At 41.6% G+C, this 14,408-nt stretch overlaps 1 protein-coding gene across 1 annotated transcript in view; it reads left to right on the forward strand.

The window, feature by feature from the left end:
- Positions 1 to 14,408, forward strand: part of LOC108788552 (probable global transcription activator SNF2L1) — a 114,051-nt gene that overhangs the window by 62,314 nt on the left and 37,329 nt on the right. The window contains exons 15-17 of the mRNA XM_018558341.1: positions 3,884 to 4,032; positions 10,072 to 10,191; positions 11,100 to 11,210. Coding sequence (XP_018413843.1) covers positions 3,884 to 4,032; positions 10,072 to 10,191; positions 11,100 to 11,210 — 380 coding nt within the window. The remainder of the gene's footprint in view (positions 1 to 3,883; positions 4,033 to 10,071; positions 10,192 to 11,099; positions 11,211 to 14,408) is intronic.

Below are 14,408 nucleotides of genomic sequence, written 5' to 3' on the forward strand. Positions count from 1 at the left end.
ACGCCCTGCTTTCTGATTGGCCGGGAAGCTGGCTTCATGCTCCCTCGTCATCTCATGACAAGAGAGCATGGAGCCGGCCTCCCGGCCAATCAGAAAGCAGGGCGTCGCGTCATTACACGGCGCCCGGCTTCCTGATTGGCCAGCTAGATGGCTCCGGCTGGGTATTGGACAAATGTCACGTTCTCGCTGAAGAGGCCCCGGGGTATGACAGGCTGCACATACTAAGGTAAGAGGGGACTTTCTTGTTAATCAGGTGGCGAGTCATTACACGCCACCTGGCTTCCTGAATGGGACTTCCGTTACTCGGTAATTGGTATCGGCGAGTACTGAAAAAAAATTATCGGTACCAAAATACCGGTATCGGTGCATCCCTAGTCTAGACACTATAAGCCATAATAAACATTGAAAAAAATGTGAATAACAAAAAAACATATAATTGTTCAAGTGCATCTCATAGAATGTGTACATAAAGAAAGTCCTGTATTAAATCTCACAAGTGATGTATAACTCCCACTTCATCTACATATCCATATGTGTAGACCATTCCTTCTTAATGCAAGAAAGTCCTTGAAATATGTGAAGATATATCTTCCAACTTTTATAATCCACACCATGTCCATTAATACATAAACAATTAGTGAATCCGTGCTCTCCACCGCGCTCAAAGATAAGATCTGGCCTCACTCCTATTGCTCACCATATTTCAGAAGAACAATTAGTACTTTGTTGATATATATAAAACCAAATCCTCTCTTTCATTTTTTGATCCGGCAATCAATTGGGGTATATGCATCAGGTGGACTACCATTTCTCATTGTACTTCTACTTACAGTAAGGCCAATTTCACCTTTTACAGTTCTGGCTCATTTCACTCATGCGGTTAGCACGTCATGGGCTTTTTGACATCAGGTCTCTTTTTCTGAAGTCTGTAAGGTGGCTACCTGGTCGTCAGTACACACCTTTATTCTTTTTTTTTTTTACAAAGGTGATGTTGTTGCATCTGTTGATGCTTCTTTTGGTCTCAAAGTTTTAGAGGCGGCTGTTTTGTTTTGTGCAAGTTTTTTTTTTTTACTCAGTTGTTTTATTGTTTCTGCCCCTCCCCCAGTGGACAATGCTTTGAGATGTCCCATCGATACAGAGATCAAGATCACCGTTGTGTCCTTTGACAAACGGAAAAAAAAACCAGGGTTTTTTAAACTTACCTTTTCCTTATCATTCTTATCTTTTTCTCTGCATTCATTGATAGACAAAGCACCCTTTGTTCGTTAGGTCTTTTTGTGCCTTAGTTCTACTGCCACCAGCAGGAACCACCCCCAGAGCCGCGCCTTTTATTTGTGCCTCCTGTGGGTGGCGGTATATACCCTTGGTATAGAGATCAAGATCTCAGCTGTGTCCTTCAATAAATGCAGAGAAAAGGATTTTACGGTAAGTTAAAAAAGAATCCAGATTTCAGCTTCATCATAACTATGTAAATATATTTTTTTCAAGGACATTCACATTCAGCAGATTTATCCTGATGAGGGTTAATATGGATTTTTAAAATTTCTGTTTAGGTAGCAGAAGCAGGGGTCCTTAATACTTTGAAGCAGGGGTCCTCAATATTTTTGTTTAAGAAAGAGCCAGATTACTTTCTATCAGACTGTTTGGTGGCCTGACTGTGCTCAGTACGAGTTAAAAATGCTTTGATAATGGAGGTCCATGGGTGCAAAAACAAATGCACCAGTGGCAGTGGGAATAAAAAAATGCCCTGGCCTCAGTGCTTTGTGGGAGTAGTACATGATGCCCTGGTATCAGTAGGAGAAACAGTGCCCCATAATTGATGACAGTTGAATGAATGTAGTGATCATTGGGAGAAATATAGTGCCTCCTTCATTGGTGGTGATAGTGCTTGTGATAGATTGCTAGATTCTGCAACTGTCTGCGTCCTAGCACGCAGCACCAACTGCCACTCTGCAGTCAGCGGCTCCCTCTGCCTTGTTTGCATGCAAGGCCTTCTCATTGCAGGGACCGGTTTATAGCAACCAGCAGGCCGTAGTTTGGGGACTAGCTGCTTTAAAGTAACCTAGTGGTTTCGTAGTTTAGTTCATTCCTTTATTTCTCTAAATTCAGGAGTTTAAAATGCCCACCACCACCCCCCTCTCCAGTGAATTCTGAAATGAGAGATGCCTGATAGTTCTGATTCTGTCTGGGATCCTTCATTGGATTTTCTGTCAGACACTGGAGAAAGTTCCCATAGCTCAATCTGAGTCATCTGCGTTTTCACCCAAACAGAAGGAAAGCGTATCCTTTCTAATCAAAGTTGTTTATTCCACTTTAAAATGGGAAGAGTCCACTTCTCCTTCCCCTAACAGTGTCTGGGCTGTCTACTTTCTCCTCATCTCCCAATAATAAAACCACCCAGAGAAACAATTCCTTGCCCCGTGTTTCTTAGTGTCAAATCTCAGGAGTGTCAAATCGCAGGCTTGTGAAATGTATTAGTCTAGATATATTTTTATTCAATGTAGGGATTGAGGGGACATGAAAGAAATATCCAACAGTTTTTGGGGACTTATACAGATAACCCCTCCATCAGTGCTTACAAAGGGAGAAAATGTATCAGGACTGAGATGGCTTGAAATTAGATACTGTTTTATCCAGTGTCTAAGAATGCATAAACCTCTTCAGTAGTTGATTTGGCAGCAAGAATGCTTGTCAGCCTTTATTGTGGCAATCACTTCAGTTAGAAGGGGTTTGGAGTTATCTGCATTGTTCTGGAAGGAGCTGAGTTTAATATTACATAGAGACAAGGTTCTATTGAGACCAAGGACCTATTTTTAAGTGCTCTGCCTTTTGGCTTAATGAGGAAATGGTGTTGCTTTTTATGTGTTTGGCACTGGCGCATCCTACGGAGAGCTCTTTCCATTGCCTGGTTCTCCAGCTTCCTGAGCCACTATTTCCAAGTGGGTTTTTCAGGTTATTGTGCACACATATGAGATGCAAGATAACATGCCTACTTCTCCCTCTAAAGCTAACTCCACTAGGGTAGTGAGTGCTTCTTGGGCTTTTCATCATTAGAGCTCTGTGCTTCAGATCTTTAGGGCTGCAACCCGGTCTTCTGTAAATACACTTTCTAAGTGCTACAAGTTGATGTGTCTGCCTCCACAGATGCTAGTTTTGGTTGAAAGGTTCTGCAAGCAGCTATTTAATGCCCTTGGTTTGCCTTTTGCTGTGTTTTTCTCTTGTTGGGCTGGTTTGCCTGTGTTTGTTGTGATGTTCCCACCCCCAAGTTTGGACTGCTTTTGCACATCCCTAGGTTGCTTATTATAATCAAGATGTGTCCTTTATTGGACAATAGAGAAAATAGGATTTTGGTACTCACGGTAAAATACCTTTCTGAGTTCATTGAGGGACACAGCTCCCTCTCCTCATATGCTATAGCTCTCCCTTTGGACTGCTTGCTCTAACTGAGTAGGTGTGAGTTGGGAGGGGTTATAGCCTCAAGGGGTCTGGCCTTTAGTTTTCTATGTGCTGTAGGTCGATTGCTTCTGTAGGCAGCAGTATAACCCTAGGTTAGCTATTATCATCACGCTGTGTCCCTCAGTAGACTCCATGAAAAGGATTTTACAGTGAGTACATAAATCCTATTTTTAATATTTTTATTTATTTTTATTCAACCACGGATTTCTGAGAGGAGGTAGTGAAAGGTGAAATCATAACCAGCATTAGTCCTGCAACTGCTGACATACTTAACATTACCGGTGCTGTTTGGTAGTTTATAAGATGTATTGCTATTGAAGATGTCCAGTACTGCTGTTTTTTATGGTACTGTGCTGAAACAATATTTCCCCCCATTTGCCTTTGCAAAAGGTTGTTGGCACATACTGTATATATTTTCTTTTATCAGGAAGGCTGATAGACCAACAGTCAAACAAGCTAGCAAAAGATGAGATGCTTCAGATGATTCGCCATGGTGCCATCCATGTATTTGCATCAAAGGACAGTGAACTGACTGATGAAGATATTACAACCATTTTGGAAAGAGGAGAAAAGAAGGTAATTTCTGTTTCTTTGCCAGTTCATCAATAACAGTTTTCTCTGCTGTCCTTCGGTGTATAAATATATTGACAGGATTATAAAAGCTAAAAATAAAATAATTTTTATATAAATACTGTGGTATTGTGTGGCAATCCCACTGTAGAATTGGGTGTTATGATCACCTGGGACTCTCAGCCAGATGGGCTGAGACGTGTCAGGAAGCCAGGGTTTGTCAGGATTATGTTTGGGATTCTGGAAATGGGAAGTTTCATGGGGATTCAGGAGGGAAGATGAGATCCCCAGGCCTAGATCCAGGCTTTAGCAATGGCCAGCACCCGATGATTGCACAGGTGTGCACAACCCTTAAGGAAAGGATGCTGGCTAGGGGAATTAGCTCCTGCTGGGAAAGAGGAAAAGACTGTGTTCAGGTGTCAGGAGAATGCCCCCAGAAGTCAGAGAGGAGTCAGGCGAGCTCCTACTGGGATAGGAACGGACAGTGTTCGGGAGTCAGGCGGACTTCCCCAGAATCTAAAGTGGAGTCAGGTGGAGAGTGTGCTGTAGGCACACTAAGACAGCCAGGGAGGCTGGGAGAGAACTGGTGAGGCTAGGAGAGCCATAAGCCTGAGGGGCCACCAGTACCAGCGTGGGACAGCACTTCAAAGAGGACCAGTGGGTCGAAAATGCTAATGTTTAAAGTGGAAGCCAGGAGGCTGCTATTGTGTTGTTTTGAAGCCTTGCACGAATGTTATGTTGAACAACCCCTGCGAGGGTATCCAAGATGGATATATGAACTTTGTTTTGAATAAAAGTGGGCTTCGAGCCCTTAAACCGAAGTTATTGTGAGTAGACTGCATTCTTAAGTGCTCACCATATGTGCTAATATCCCCAAACATCACAATACATCTATAGCACTCTGTCACATCCTTGACTGTTCCTGGTAAGAAGAACCATAATAGAGTCCCTAGAAGAAAATAAGATGCAACTTACATGAAATTAGAAGCAATTCAAAGTATGTCAATTGTAAGCCACGTACAGCAGTTTACAGAAATCTCTATGCTACATTGAACAAGCTTTGAGATGAGTAACTTAAAGCTCAGCTCCAGCCAAAACATTTTCAAGGAAGGGAGGGGAGACTACAGTAGCTTCACAGGCAGCACCAAAACCTGACAAGGGTTGCACAGATACCGGTATTTTGGTACCGAGTACGAGTACCGATAATTTTTTTTCGGTGCTCGCCGATACCAATTACCGAGTAACAGAAGTCCCATTCAGGAAGCCAGGTGGCGTGTAATGACTCGCCACCTGGCTTCCTGATTAGCCAGGAAGCCGGGCAGCGTGTAAAGACTCGCCACCCGGCTTTCCGATTAACAAGAGATGACGAGGGAGCATGAAGCCGGCTTCCCGGCCAATCGGAAAGCCGGGCGCTGCAGCATTACAAAAATGTTGATCGGGGCCACTGTCCACCTGAGACTCCACACAGCCCACCCGAGACCCCGCACAGTCCACTTGAGACCCCCACAGCCCACCTGAGACGCCCACAGCCCACCTGAGACGCCACACAGCCATCCTAAGACTCCGTACAGCCATCCTGAGAACCCACACAGCCCTCCTGAGACCCTTGAGACATCAGGCCACCACCCTGGAGCAACACAGAGTATGTAACTTCATATTATTCTGCATTGCTGTAAAATATATTGCTGGGATTTGTAGTCCTCTATAGTTGGTTGTATTCTGCATTGTTGTATAATGTATTGCTGCATGGGGGGACCCATGGTTGGTCAGTGTCTTTAGATACGCTTCTGTGCTCTCTTCTTTGGGTGCAGCAGCACCCCTCCTGATCCTTACCCTCTTTGGGAATAACTGACATATGCGCAGTCAGCCTACCCCTAGGTGCAGGGTAAACCTGTCTTGGCCCAGAGCCTTGCCTAGTGCCCCTTAACCTCCTCAGCTGATATAGGTAGCTCTAAATCCTCTCAGGCCGCTGACCGCATTTGAGAGTTTTGAAGCTAGGCCCTGATATTATCAAGGTGGGAAGAAATCTCTACCTGAGACCGGTCCGAACGGAGATTATAAAGCCCATGATAAAAGGAGCGAAAAGCATTTGCTATGCCCTCTGGAGATCTATGGAGGGTACCAAGAGCATTCTTGATCATTTGGACATACGTTTTCGAAACCGAGTCCTTATGAGCTCTTACCAATAGTTTGGTCGTTTTTTTACCGTGCTTGTGTTATGTACAGTGCTTGTGTTACATAGTTACATAGTATTTGAGGTTGAATAAAGACATTAGTCCATCAAGTCCAACCTATTAGGATCTCATTCTAGGAGTACCTGTACCCCTGTATATTACGGTCCCTTAAGAAATCGTCCAAAAGTTTCTTGAACAATTCCACATTCTTTGCTGAAATCACTGTCTGTGGCAGTGAGTTCCAGACCCTAACTGATCTTACTGTGAAGAACCCCCTTCGCCCCTTGTGCTGGAATTTTTTTTCCACCAATTTTAGGTGGTGGCCTCTAGTTTTTGTAATGGAGTTAATTTTAAACAGTTTATCGCTAATGTTGCTGCCACCATTGAACATTTTGTACATGGAGATCATATCCCCCCTTAATCTCCTCACCTCCAATGTGAACATGTTTAAATTTAGTAGCCTTGTCTCGTAGCTCTGGTCCTCCATACCCCTAATTAGTTTGGTTGCCCTCCGCTGGACTTTTTCCAACTCAAGGACATCTTTTCTTAGTACTGGTGACCAGAACTGGACCGCGTACTCCAGATGAGGTCGAACCAATGATCTATAAAGTGGCAAAATTATAGACTTGTCCCTACAATGTTGTTATTTTACTTTACGGAATGCCACTTCAGCAAGCTTCTCCCGCAATATTTTTAGTTCAGTGACTGCGGCCGTAGCTTTTCCAAAGCCTCAATTTTATCAAGCAAGATATTGAGACGTGCCAGATGGGCATGCTTGCGTTCAGCTCCCACACGGACAAGAGTGCCTTGAATGAAACATTTGTGTGTTTCACAAAGAGTAAGGGCATACACGTCATCTTTATCATTACTGAGAAAGAAGTGGTATGGCTCAGACTGGACGGTAGAGGTAAATTGAGGGTCAATTAGCAAAGATTCCTTAAGCCGCCAACCAATGGAGCGATGACACAGGTGCATGATCAGAAAGGGTTGTGAGTCCAATTTTCCCATGAGAGAGGAATAAGAGCAACAATTGAGGGAAAAATACGTAGTCCATATGTGTATAGGACTGAAGAAGAGCAGAAAAATTAGTAAAGTCCTTCTCAGAGGGATGTATATAGCGCCAGGTATCAACAAGCCGCAAAGTGTGTAAGATTGATTTTAACCTGTGCAATTTAGAGAAAGATATGTGAGGCTCCACGAGATGTGTCAAGCAGGGGATCACCCAACTATCAATAGTCCCTCTTAATGTTCTATAATTTTATCTAAAAAAAGTATCTTCAGTTGACCCTCATTCGGTGTTGGTTATAGTGGTTTACCATAGTCACTAGTTTTTCAAAGAGCATCCCCATTACAATGAGTAGTGGGCCACAGTAAGCCACAGTAACTTCATGCACCCTTCAAAGTACTAAACATAAAAATAAGATTACCAACAGAGAAATGTCTCTCCTGAAGAAAGGCCACATGTGTCTTCAAATGCCATAGCTCCAAAAGTAACTTGAAAGAGAAAGAGAAGGGGGAGTAGGAAAGGGAGGGAAAGATGGTAGTGAAGGGGGAAAAAGGAAAAGGCAGGGGGAAGAAGTGGAAAGGGAAAGAGAGAGTAAGGTTGGAAGGCAGAAGTTTGGGAAGAAGGTTCAAAGGGAATGGGAAGGGAAAGTTGGGGGTGTGATAGTGAAAGCTAAAACGCCATTAATAGTTAACACAGACCAGTAATTCACAGTATGGAGTAAAAGAGATCAGCTAAAAGGGGTGCATGTAACCAGATCTTCTATATCAAGCATGTAAAGCTTAATAAAACCTATGAGCAAATACAGTAAACTATCAAAATTAAAGTCCAAGTGCGTAGAACGACACTCAACCCGGAAAGTCGAGCAGTCCACAGTAATATGCTGACATGTTAGAATCAGAAAGAGTCAGATACTATCACAATCAAGCGGGTTGATGGGAAATGGACTGCAGCTGCGGAACTGTTGAACAATACTGTACATTTCTTGCAAAACATATAATAGAAAACAAAAAAAGGCAAACCCAGAAATAAACCCGGATACAACATCAAGGCTGCATGGCAAGTGAAACAACTGTATAGGACCAAGCGACTATGGAGAGAGTCAAGTGATAGTAAAGATAATCCGAAGTTGCACAAAGCGACCTGAATGGTCCCTTCCGAGAATGGACACGTCCTGGATTAGTTCAAAGAGATAGCTTCTCCATCAGGATGACCCGGTAACAAACCATGGGAAAAAGGGACTCACAGGTCTGCCGCAGCTGCGGGTCCTGGCTCAGCAGGATCATCAGCCCTGCGACGCCTTCGGGGAAATCTGGAGCATCTAGGTCTGCATTTGGGTTTTTGGGACGATGGGCGCCGCCGATCCAATCAGTAATCGGGAGCTGGTTCACACCCAGAAATTGGAAACTAGCAGGGAGTTGAGATGGATATAGGAAGCATCCTGTAACTGCATAATCAATGCAAATGGATTACCCTACTTGTAAGTGTCCCCCCTTAATCTTGATCTGTTCCAACATAGGCTTGAGACATGCACGCATGACAAGGGTGCGATGGGATAAGTCTGGCAATAGTGTCACATGCATAACTTTCACAGGAAGCAACTCTTCACGCTGCCATAGCCAAGCCACACCCCCAACTATTAACTGTATGCATGTGAAAAATATATTGCAGGTATTCAGATGAGACAGAAACTTCAAATCGCATATCCTGACAAGAGCAACATCAAAGTTTCCAAAAAAACCTTCATCAAAATGTAGAAGATATGTTTGTTTTCATAGGCCGGAGATGGCATGAAACCTCTGCCAGGCTTTTACTTCTGTCTTTGTCTCCTAAAGGGAGATTTCTGTGTATAGGTGATCATTCTAGGGCACTATGATAAGTATTCATATGGGGTGCATTCACATGGGGTGAAGATCTAAGATCTTCATACCCTCACGTTGGCAGCAGCTGTTTATGGACCTCTGTTCATCTATGTGATTGATAAAGGTTCCTGCAGGCTACACCTTATGTATGCAGGTGTGCCAAACAAAAATATATACAGCTGTATTTAGTCTTTTGATGTGTAGACCTTCACTAAAACAGCTTAAAGGAATAGCTATAGTTATTCTAAAATTAAAATGGTGACATTCTATGTGGCTTTTTTAGATAAATTATGTTTTCATTGCTTTTCTTGTGTTAGCGGTGAAGACACATTTTTCCCAGCTCCATATTATTTGCAGTGTTACCTAGACAAATGATGGATGCATATTGATAAATATAATGATTAACTTAGAAAGTGTAGGATTGGAATGATAGAATACCCAGATACTGTTTGGTTTATGGACGCCAGCAAACTCTACTTTTTCATATTTAACTTAAAGAAAAAGTATTATTTTAGTTACTGATAAGCAAATGGAAAGCAACACAGATATGTCAGACAGAATAGTAATTCAGTATAATAAATAAATATTATCTAATTTACAAACGGAGATTACTATAGGTTTGAAGTAATTATCTATTCATACATTAATTATGAACCAAGAAAGGCCATTGTAGACTTTTGTGCAGATAATTGTGTGGGCTGTCCCTGCCTTCAGAGGCTAAAATATATACTTTTGGATATAGAATGCCCCGCATGTTTGGGTACTATTCATACAATCATTTAGCATTTAGCTCCCATTCCAAATGTACAGAGAGCAGTATGCAGTTTGGTTGTATTAGACCACTACTGTATCTACTTACCAAAGGTTATATGACGATTCCTTTTAAGCTAATTTTATATCTGTACATCTTTCTTACAGTTGTCAAATTAAAGAAGAGTATTTGATGATCTATGAACCTGCCCTCTCTTTCCAGTGTATAATTCTGAAAATGTTATTCCTTTTTCAGACTGCTGAAATGGCAGAGCGGTTAGAAAATATGGGGGAAAGCACACTCAGAAATTTCTCTATGGATACAGAAACAAGTTTATATAACTTTGAAGGAGAAGATTATCGAGAAAAACAAAAGGTAACATTTTATTTGCAAAACGTATATGGTGAATAATTTATACTATCAGGTAAAATGTAGTAGAATTATTTTCTTAGGCTCTAGCACAGTGTATACATTTAGAACCAGGGCTTCCATGGAAAGGTCAGAGTGATGTCAGATGGGCAGAAAACATTGGCATTATGGCCCATCATCCATTGAAGCTTGGATATGGAGAGAATTCAGGCTGTGGAAAGGCTATGTCATTGCAACTGACAAAGGTTTGTATGCCCATGGAAAGCCAGTTTTGTAATCAGAGAGGTTTTTATGCTGCTAAACTCTCTGGAATGAGGACAGAAGAGGTGGTGCTGTGCTTGCCTACAATGCGTTGAAGGAGGCTCACTTATACAGAGGAAAATTATGAGAATCTGCATCCTCGGTGCCCCAGAATGTTTTATCACTTAGTTGTAAAGAGGATTAAGATTAGGTTGAAAAGTAGAGCACACTTTTAAAATTTGGTCCTTCTTCGTAAAATGCAGAGAGCTTGATCCATTAAGACATTTACTAGTTGTCATGCCATACAGCCATACTTGCATTATAACATTATTTTATTATCTTAATATACATAGAGAGAAATGTATTAAAACTGGAGCTGACATAATCTACATGGCAACCAATTAGCATCTTTCTTCAGTTTGTTAAGCTTTAAAAAGGAAAGATTGAAACTGATTGGTTTGCTATGCACATCTGCTCCAGATTTTGTCTGCTACAGTCTGCTCCATTGTCTTTCCTTTGCTGATTTTAGAATCATCAAATAAATCAAAACGTAATTTAATTTCTTGGAATATAAGCTTAATTGGCCACTTAAACCTCATAATGTTGTTTTACAGTTTTCAGTAAAGTGGATATGTTTTCTTATGTACTGCTTTTTCTTGCATATATATCTTTAGTTGAGCACATTGGAGTGGATAGAGCCCCCGAAACGAGAACGCAAGGCCAATTATGCTGTTGATGCATATTTTAGAGATGCTTTACGTGTCAGTGAACCAAGAGCTCCAAAGGTAAAACCAGTGGTATTAATATGACATCTGGAACAATTTGGCCTTAGCAATCTGATTTGTTTGTTTTTCTTATCTACAGTCCGGATGATTTGATATGGATTAATTTGAATATAAAACATAAATGACATCTTTTATCATTTAACATATTCTGTTTTAGGATATTACTACTCTAATAAATATACCACAGAAGAGAGCAGAATGGCATTTCTTTATCATCCATTGAGGGACATAGGAATAGTAGAAACCAACAGACAATTGGGTTATACTTCTGCCTTCAGGAGGTCTAAACACTGGTAAAACTAAAAAGTTAAGCCAGCCAACTGTATAACCCTACCTCCAAATGTCATGCCTCATTTTTTTGGCTAGTGTCTTAGGAGTCTGGATACCTGGATGTTTTTTTCCTCAGCTCTGCTGAGGAAAACACTACATGCATTTTCTTTTTTTTTTCCTCTTATATCCACATTCGCAATACCCCAGCGATGATTGTTGCTCTTTTATGAAGACTTCTGACACACTGCTTGAGCTTGCTTCAATACAGCAGCTATCCAGATCGTCTAATCCTTGGTGCTGCCTTGGAGGCCGTACCTGGGCTCCACTGCAATGAAGACTGTGGGGCCTGTCTGTAATGTGACCCTCAGGCACTGGACTTAACAGGTCTGTGGCACAGCCTCTGCTGTGACCCAGTCCAGGGAGACTCAGTTGTGAATACGCCAAGGCAAAGATTTCCAGTTTGTGTATCCCGGGCATTGGACTCTATAGAGGGCATTTTCTCTATCGTCCATTGAGGGACACATCTCTGAAGAATTCCGAGATGTAGATTATGCTGCTGCCTTTAGGAGAAATGGACACTAGGAAAACAAATTAAAAGCCGTCTGCTTTAAGGACATGAAATCAGTAGAAAGTCACTCGCACTCCAGTATAACGTCCAGACAATCTATTTATTGACTAAATGGTACAGTTTTTCCATGCAATGTTTCGGAACCATAAGATCCCTTCATCAGGCAAACATCTGGTTCCGAAACATCTATTTGCCTGATGAAGGGACCTTATGGTTCCGAAACGTTGCATGGAAAAACTGTACCATTTAGTCAATAAATAGATTGACTGGACGTTATACTGGAGTGCGAGTGACGTTCTACTGATTCCAAGTTATTTGCAGAGTCATCTGCTGTCGCAACCGCACCCACCCTGCAAGTTTGGTCGTCTCCGGTCAGGAGTGCGATGGGATATTTTGGATTTTTGATTATGCTTTAAGGACATAACTCTTCCCACCTCATACCTGCCAGTGTTGTTAGTGTCCTCGGAGAATGGATATCTCCTTCTCTTCTGCTTTATTATTTTAGTTTATTTTGTTTCTTGGTAAAGATTCTTATACCAAGAGCTGCTAGTTGATATTATTAAATCATGGGAGTCTCTCTAGCTTTTTAATGGTCAGGCCAGTATTACCTGGGTATTCCTTTTGTTATGGCAGGAACAGGGCCATGGAGTAGTGATTAAAAACATCTATGTATATATACATGAGGTGGATTTACTGGGATGGGTGTTTTTCCCTCCTTTTTATCATGATATACTGTAGCTGTATGGTTTTATGTGCAATGTCTAGTCTTTAGCTTTTATGCCATATAAGTGGAGTTTGACTGTTTTATATGAACTTCCCACCATCTCTTTAAGAGGCAGAAAAAGAGACACTAAAAATTGATGACACATTTATTGTTTCTGATGTGCCTGTACGCACTTCCACAGTCCCTCTTCAGGGATCATACGGCATAGTGGCTTCTTTTTCAGAACTGCGGCAGTGTCAGCTCCACTTGTCCTATTTCTTCTGGGACTTCATGTTTTAAATTTTTAAGCTGATTTCTACATGATGCAGAAGATCCTTTTGTTTACTTCAGCCACACAGCCATTTATGTTCTGCTGTCTGCAACAGGGGGGATACGGTGCCTACATCAGTCAGGTCCGTGAATATTAAGGAGAGTTGTGACACTTAAAACTTTCTGTATTTTACAGATAAGTTGATTTTATGGCTGGACTAACACGCTATGACTAGAGAGATCTCCTCTTTACTTATAATGTATTTTTGGAGCTTTGCTGGATCAGATTATTAGTTAGCTACGGGAGGTAAAAGTGAGCACTTGCCTACTTACCTCAGAGGAAAAAAAAAATCTTAAGGATCAGTATAGTAAATCTGCTCTTTCTTTTCTGTCTTTTAAAGGTTCCTTTCAGTCTTCCAAACAGGGTTTCCTTTCCCAATCTCAAAAGACTTCTGAGAATTCAAAGTATTTTGCATCCTCCAGATGTTCAATACAAAATCCCATCTTAGGTGGGGGGACATCTGATGTTTTTGTAGAGACATGGGAAAATCAAATTTCGGATGCTTGTGCTCAGCAGGTCGGTTCCATCTTCCTCCTCATCCTTGGTTCTTTGCATCCCAGCTTCCCGTGTCTTAGCAATGTTGGACAAACCTTTTTTTGCGCAGTTCTAGGTCCATTGGATCAGGGATATTATATTTCCCCTTCCCTAGGTAGAACGTTTTCAAGGTTTTTACTCCAACCTGTTCCAAAACCCAATGGAGAACTTCATCCAATTCTGAATTTGAAAGCACCCAATGCATTTATACATATTCCTGATGAAACCCATTCAATTGGTTGTCGCCTCTCTTTGACAAGGAGGTTTTTGGGTTTCAATAGACATAAAGGATGCGTATCTGCATATTCCTGTATTTCCAGCTCATCATCGCTTTCTTCGTTTTGCTTTAGGTGACCTTCATGATCAATTTGTGGCTTTCCCTTCAGGTTAGTTTTTGCAAAAGTTATTGCTCCGTTTCTGGGACTTTTTTGTCACTATGGCATTCCAATTATTGCATACTTAGACAACCTTTTACTTTGCAAACAGTCTTTTCCGACTCTGGAGCTTAATGTCTTGCAGGTGCTGTGGACATTAGAGGACTTTGGATAGATTCTGAACATCAAGAAATCATCCTTGATTCCGTCACATCACTTGGAGTTTTTGGGCCTTTTTGGTGGATACCCTTCAAGCAAAGGTGTTCCTTCCTCAGAACAAGTTGTTAAAGTTGCGGGATTAAGTTTCGTTGCTTCGATCCCATTCGTATATTCGTATCTCTCTGAGAAGTGCATGAGAGTACTGGGATTGATGGTGTCAACCTTCGAAGCAGTACCTTTTGCCCAGTTTCTTTCCAAG

Source organism: Nanorana parkeri, unplaced genomic scaffold (assembly GCF_000935625.1).
Source record: "Nanorana parkeri isolate BGI_ZX_2015 unplaced genomic scaffold, ASM93562v1 scaffold332, whole genome shotgun sequence".
In the NCBI taxonomy this organism is placed as follows: domain Eukaryota; kingdom Metazoa; phylum Chordata; class Amphibia; order Anura; family Dicroglossidae; genus Nanorana; species Nanorana parkeri.